General features: G+C 43.5%; 1 protein-coding gene across 1 annotated transcript in view; it reads left to right on the top strand.

The window, feature by feature from the left end:
• LOC139384609 (aryl hydrocarbon receptor nuclear translocator 2-like) overlaps positions 1-7500 on the top strand; it is a 62459-nt gene that overhangs the window by 26818 nt on the left and 28141 nt on the right. Inside the window, exon 7 of the mRNA XM_071129429.1 lies at positions 6870-6972. Coding sequence (XP_070985530.1) covers positions 6870-6972 — 103 coding nt within the window. The remainder of the gene's footprint in view (positions 1-6869; positions 6973-7500) is intronic.

Raw genomic sequence — 7500 nt, 5'->3', positions numbered from 1 at the left:
TGGCTTTTTCTTTGCAACTCTGCCTAGAAAGCCAGCATCCCGGAGTCGCCTCTTCACTGTTGACGTTGAGACTGGTGTTTTGTGGGTACTATTTAATGAAGCTGCCAGTTGAGAACTTGTGAGGCGTCTGTTTCTCAGCTAGACACTCTAATGTACTTGTCCTCTTGCTCAGTTGTGCACCGGAGCTTCCCACTCCTCTTTCTATTCTGGTTAGAGTCAGTTTGCGCTCTTCTGTGAAGGGAGTAGTACACAGTGTTGTACAAGATCTTCAATTTCATGGAATAGCCTTCATTTAAGAAGAAAGTTCTTTGTTTCTGGCCATTTTGAGCCTGTAATCGAACCCACAAATGCTGATGCTCCAGATACTCAACTAGTCTAAATAAGGCCAGTTTTATTGATTCTTTAATCAGAACAACAGTTTTCAGCTCTGCTAACATAATTGCAAAAGGGTTTTCTAATGATCAATTAGCCTTTTAAAATGATAAACTTGGATTAGCTAACACAACGTGCCATTGATTCTTCAAAGTTGCCACCCTTTGCCTTATTGACAGCTTGGCATTCTCTCAACCAGCTTCACGAGGTAGTCACCTGGAATGCATTTCAATTAACAGGTGTGCCCTGTTAAAAGTTAATTTGTGGAATTTCTTTCCTCAATGCTTTCGAGCCAATCAGTTGTGTTGTGACACGGTGGGGGCGGTATACAGAAGAGAGCCCTATTTAGTCAAATAAGCAAATAAGCAAAGAGAAACAGTCCATCATTACTTGAAGACATGAAGGTCAGTCAATCTGTAAAATCCCAAGAACTTTCAAAGTTTCTTCAAGTGCAGTCGCAAAAACCATCAAGCACTATGATGAAACTGAGGACCGCCAAAGGAAAGGAAGGCCCACAGTTACCTCTGCTGCAGAGGATAAGTTCATTAGAGTTAACTGCATCTTAGATTGCAGCTCAAATAAATGCTTCACTGTTCAAGTAACAGAAACATCTCAACATCAACTGTTCAGAGGAGACTGCGTGAATCAGGCCTTCATGGTTGAAACCACTACTAAAGGACACAAATAATAAGAAGAGACTTGCTTGGTCCAAGAAACACGAGCAATGGACATTAGACCGCTGGAAATCGGTCCTTTGGCCTGATGAGTCCAAATTTGCGATTTTTGGTTCCAACCGCTGTGTCTTTGTGGAGCGCAGAGTAGGTGAACGGATGATCGCCTTATGTGTGGTTCCCACCGTGAAGCATGGAGGAGGAGGTGTGGGGGTGCTTTGCTGGTGGCACTGTCAGTGATTTATTTAGAATTCAAGGCACACTTAACCTGCATGGCTACCACAGCATTCCGCAGCGATATTCTATCCCATCTGGTTTGCGCATAGTGGGACTATCATTTTGTTTTTCAACAGGACAATGACCCAAAACACACCTGTAAGGGCTATTTTACCACGAAGGAGAGTGATGGAGTGCTGCATCAGATGACCTGGCTTCCACAATCACCTGACCTCAACCCAAGTGAGATGGTTTGGGATGAGTTGGACCGCGGAGTGAAGGAAAAGCAGCCAAGAAGTGCTCAGCACGTGGGAACTCCTTCAAGACTGTTTGAAAAGCATTCCAGGTGAAGCTGGTTGAGAGAATGCCAAGTGTGCGCAAAGCTGTCATCAAGGCAAAGGGTGGCTACTTTGAAGAATCTCAAATATAAAATATATTTTTGGTTACTGCATGATTCCATGTGTTATTTAATAGTTTTGATATCTTCGCTATTATTCTACAATGTAGAAAAAAGTAAAGAAAACCCCTTGAATGAATAGGTGTGTCCAAACTTTTGACTGGTACTGTGTGTGTGGCTTATAATAAAAATCTATATATATGTAACAGTATAATTTTAAACCGTCCCCTCGCCCATACCCGGGCGCGAACCAGGGACCTTCTGCACACATCAACAACTGACACCTACGAAGCGTCGTTACCCATCGCTCCACAAAAGCCGCGGCCCTTGCAGAGCAAGGGGAACTACTACTTCAAGGTCTCAGAGCAAGTGACGTCACTGATTGAAACGCTATTTAGCGCCCACGCTAACTAAGCTAGCCGTTTCACATCCGTTACACTCACCCCCCTTTTGACCTTCCTCCTTTTCCGCAGCAACCAGTGATCCGGGTCAACAGCATCAATGTAACAGTATAAGTTTAAACCGTCCCCTCGCCCATACCCGGGCGCGACCCAGGGACCCTCTGCACACATCAACAGTCACCCTCGAAGCATCGTTACCCATCGCTCCACAAAAGCCGCGGCCCTTGCAGAGCAAGGGGAACTACTACTTCAAGGTCTCAGAGCAAGTGACGTCACTGATTGAAACGCTATTTAGCGCCCACGCTAACTAAGCTAGCCGTTTCACATCCGTTACATATATACAAAAAAAAATATGGGGGATTGGAAATGATGCAGACAATTACATGTATGGAAGCTACAATCTATCTACATTTTTAAAGCTTTTCTACCCCCCCCAATAATAAACACTTATAGATCAAATGTATTTCCGTCGACTGGTATTTCCATCAATGAATAGAACCATTATTTTGCTGTCTTTTTTTTATTCCTGTTTATTGGCCGGTGCCAGTTTTATTTATCTGCTTTTCATATTACCAACTAATGGAAACTAGTTGGTACACTAATGGGTGTGTAGGTGTGTGCATATTTTGTGAATCTATGTCAAATACATGCATGTTTGTGTGTGAAACCAACCAAGTCAAGACAGCTGGCTCTACTCTTCCAGAACCATGATTAAATATTATGTGTATAACAAACTTCTAAACCTCCCTTCTCTGTAAATGATGATTGTACTTCCACTTTGCATGGGAAGCTACTGTTTAGCAGTTGGCAGCAACTAAACTCTATGTAGTTGGTGGGTCTTGGTCTAAACTCCCAGGGTCCATACTTATGACATTGCATGTCTCTTGATTTAAACCAGTGGTAACGCGACCTAGGCATGCAGTTTGATTTCCCGTAACAATAGTTGTTCTCCATATTAGGACGTGATCAGGTATATCTTCAACAATTCTGTGCTCGTCATTCCTTGACATTAAAGCTGCAATATGTAACTTTTTGGGCGACCTGACCAAATTCACATAGAAATCTGAGTTATAGATCTCATTTAAAGTCTAAGAAGCAGTAGACCTGTTCTATGTCCACTATTTCTATGCTTGCAGTTCTAAAGTTTAGTTTTTGCATCTTTAGCGTTTGGTTTTGTACAGCAGCTTTAAACAGCTGAAAATACAATATTTATTATAGAAAATATATTTCACAGGTTTAGATTGTACAATGATTCTCTACACTATACTTGATTGTTTTGTCACAAACTGAAATTAGACAAACTATTTGTTAGCAACCAGGAACGAGGAGCGATTTCTGGATAGTGTATTTACTGCATGTACACTATCAGCTGCATGTTCCACTAATGCCTTGTTCTTATGCTATCTGAGTGACTCAAACATTACAACAAAATCAGTGGAGGCACCTTGGTGCCATGACAGGAGAATTTTAGATTCTCTCTGACTGTCTAGTTTTTATTTTGATGATTCTTAGTTCTCAAAGATAATATTTTTGCAAATATAAACAAATCTGTATTCATGTTTCCCCTAGACTTACTTTCATAGCAGTGGCAAAGTGTAAGTTTACACTGAAAATTTTGTGCAATTCCACACGTTTTGCCATGGCTAATGCCTTGTTCTTATTTTGTGTGACTCAAACATTATAACAAAATCAGTGGAGGCACCGTTGACATGTTTTAGATTCTCTCTGACTGTCTAGTTTTTATTTTGATGATTCTTAGTTCTCGAAGATAATATTATTTAAATATACTGTATATAGGTCCATTATCTTTCCGACTTACTTTATATCTGACATGGCAGCTGTTGAGGACTTCAGTGGCCTGTCACTGCTTTATCTTATCTCTGAGTGTCACACTCCATAGACACACATGGTTTGACAGCACATACCGCACATTCCTTCTGTATGTGTGTACATACGTGTTTGTGTGTGGCGCACCTAGACCTTAAACAACCCCTAGCCACTACACATAGAAACACATGGTTTTTAAACTGGACGGTAGTTGGCACACACACACACACACACACACACACACATCACACACAGTCTACAAATGTCTGCATGTCTTTGCTGCTCCACTTTCCTTGGATCTCCCTGGGATGCCGTCATTCCAGCTGATCGCCCTTCCTGTGTGGAGTGTATTGATCCCTTCATTTCCTCCCGCTTTCCCTGAAATCATCACTAAGTGGAGACCATCCCTGACCAATGGGGATAACACACACACACACACACACACACACATACACACACACACACACACACGCACACACACACTATATAAACGGGAGCTCAACACAAATCAACACACTAACACAGCTGATGGTGTCCAGACATGTGCAGCAGTGTCTTTCTTCTCCCTCTACCCTGCAGTGTTTCACATGGAATTAGTTCCAGGATAAACTTTACCTGTGGCGCTCAACTGACAGATGGAGAGAAACAGAGGATAGCTTCACACATAAACACACACACACATACACAGCAGCTAGCCCGCCAGCTTTCCTGCTAACAAGAGAACATCTTAGTCATCTCCTCCAGACACAGCCCTGGAATTCACTGATTAAACTATCACCTTGTTAAGTCATTTACCGAAACCCAAGCCCTGTGTGTGTGATGACTTCTCTCCTGTCGCCTGTTCTCTGCTGTCCTGGAAGCCCAGCCAAGCCTAACCTCCGTCAGTTAGAACATGAGGTCACACAAACACAGCAGAGGAAACTCACTCTCACACAAACAAACTTGTTTGCACTTGTTGGTGTCTTAGTGTGTGGGGGTGTGTTGATCTCTCAGGGGAAATAACATATGATGTAGCCAATGTGTTCCTGGTCTGGTGTTTTGTTTGGGAAACATACCTCTACTCTCCTGTCTCTATCCTCTACATTGTAAACCATGGTAATAATACTGGTAAATAACCTAATCTCCATCCTCTTCATGGTAATAATAGTGGTAAATAACCTCATCTCCTGTCTCCATCTTCTTCATGGTAATAATACTGGTAAATAACCTCATCTCCTGTCTCCATCCTCTTCATGGTAATAATAGTGGTAAATAACCTCATCTCCTGTCTCCATCCTCTTCATGGTAATAATAGTGGTAAATAACCTCATCTCCTGTCTCCATCCTCTTCATGGTAAACCATGGTAATAATTAAGCAATAAGGTCTGAGGTGTGGCATATGGCTGATATACCACTGCTAAGGGCTGTTCTTATGCACAATGCAGTGCAGAGTGCCTGGACACAGCCCTTAGCCTTGGTATATTGGTCACATATAAACTAGTTACCAACATAAATCGAGCAGTAAATATACATGTTTTATCATACCCGTTGTATACGGTATGATATACCACGGCTGTCAGCCAATAAGAATTCAGGACTCAAACCACCCAGTTTATAATGGTAAATAACCTGTGCATGTGGGTTTTAGAGAAGTGTTTCAGAGCAGTGTTGTTGTTTTTTTTTTACTCGAACCAATGGAGCTTGAAAACCTGTCAATAATCCATGAGAAAGACCCTAGGAGATATGTGGTAAAGCCTTTCAACATGTTCGAAACCAGAGCCTTCTCATTGGACTCCTGACCTAATTGGCCAATGATAATAGTCATATGTCATCCCAGAGCCCCAAGGAGATAATGTCTTTATCTAAACATAGTGGTCAGTCCATAGAGGTAGGAAGAGGCCTCATCTCCTACTTTAAAATGGTGGAAACCTTCAATGGCAATGTCCGCGCTAAGATGGGTTGTATTCGTCCAGAGCTCTCGTTTGACCTCCATGGGTCAGTCTCCGGAAGAGAGGGAGCTGAGATCCTTGTATCCTCTCCAATACAAGACTGTAGCCAAAACTACAATCCAGCCTTTAGCTGGGGTCAAACACTGACCGCCTCCCTTCCTTGAGGAGCCACTGCAATAATAGAACAGTATAGATGACCACATCAATGCTTTGGGAGTTTGGAGAGTTAACATTGTCTAATGCTTCATTCATTACACTAATGTTACTGGCAGGTTGTCCAAATGTCCAGCTTGAACATTAAACCCCCCCACCTGTCATCAACTTTCCTTGTCAAATGCCCCCCTCCCACCTGTCATCAACTTTCCTTGTCAAATGCCCCCCCCCCCCCCCCCCTCGGCCTTGAATGGAATGTGAATTGTGGAGAGTGTACAACGTGTTGTGTGTGTGTGTGGCTTGAATCCTCTCCTTGTCCTGCTGAATAACCTCTGGCTGGCGCTAGCTAACTCGATAGCTGTTAGCATGATCTAAGCCCCCAGTCATCTAACAAACAAATTAGTTGCAACGCAGCTCAGACTGACTGTGTGTGGAGGAGGAATTCCTCTGGATTAAAAACACTGGGGTCAGCTGGAACGGATCGCTGCAGGACACACACACACACACACACACACACACACACACACACACACACACACACACACACACACACACACACACATCTTATTTGTCTGGAATTACTGTAGACATGTTTCTCCGACAGACTAGTAATGATGCAGCTAATAGTCTAAATGGGGTGGAGAGGAAGACAGACAGAGTGAAAAGGAAGAGATATTCTCTCCATTTATTACATTAGACTAAATATGAGGAATTACATTGTTTTTCCTCTCCAAACACTTAATGAGAAACGAAGGGAGGGATACACTGACGAACAAAAATGTTCCTGACAGAAAGGGTGGCACAGCTCACTCCCGGACCTCAGCATGCCGCAAGGCTGTGTGTGTGTGTGTGTGTGTGTGTGTGTGTGTGAGCGTCTCTCATCTCATGTTCTCTGTCTCCTCAGGGCGTATCCTGGACCTGAAGACAGGAACAGTGAAGAAAGAGGGGCAACAGTCGTCTATGAGGATGTGCATGGGCTCCAGACGATCCTTCATCTGCAGAATGAGGTGTGTCTGTGTGTCATTCCTCCACGAGTGTGTGAGCGCAAGTTTGCACAATATATCAACTGGATCCATCTCTCCATCTGCGGAGGATTTAAAGTGTGAAGTGATAAACACCTGTGTTGTAGACTCACTCCCAATAGGACTCATCCATCCTTTAAAACTTAGTCATCTCTGATATGTAGATACCTTCGTCTCCCTACATCAGCAATCATCCAGTCTTTGGTTCACACCTGCCTGGGAGATGCGTTCTGTATCCCAAATGGCATCCTATTCCCTATAGAGTGCACTACTTCTGACCAGGACCCATAGAGTGCACTACTTCTGACCAGGACCCATAGAGTGCACTACATAGGGAATAGGGTGTCATTTGGGACGTAGACTGTGATGTGCGTGTATCCATAATCAATTTCACCCCCCCCGCAGCCATCGAGCCATATGCTTTCCCCCCGCGGCCATCGAGCCATATGCTTTCCACCCGCGGCCATCGAGCCATATGCTCTCCCCCCGCGGCCATCGAGCCATATGCTTTCA

Source organism: Oncorhynchus clarkii, chromosome 26, assembly GCF_045791955.1.
Source record: "Oncorhynchus clarkii lewisi isolate Uvic-CL-2024 chromosome 26, UVic_Ocla_1.0, whole genome shotgun sequence".
Taxonomy (NCBI): Eukaryota; Metazoa; Chordata; class Actinopteri; order Salmoniformes; family Salmonidae; genus Oncorhynchus; species Oncorhynchus clarkii.
This window is presented reverse-complemented; position numbering and strand designations above follow the sequence as displayed.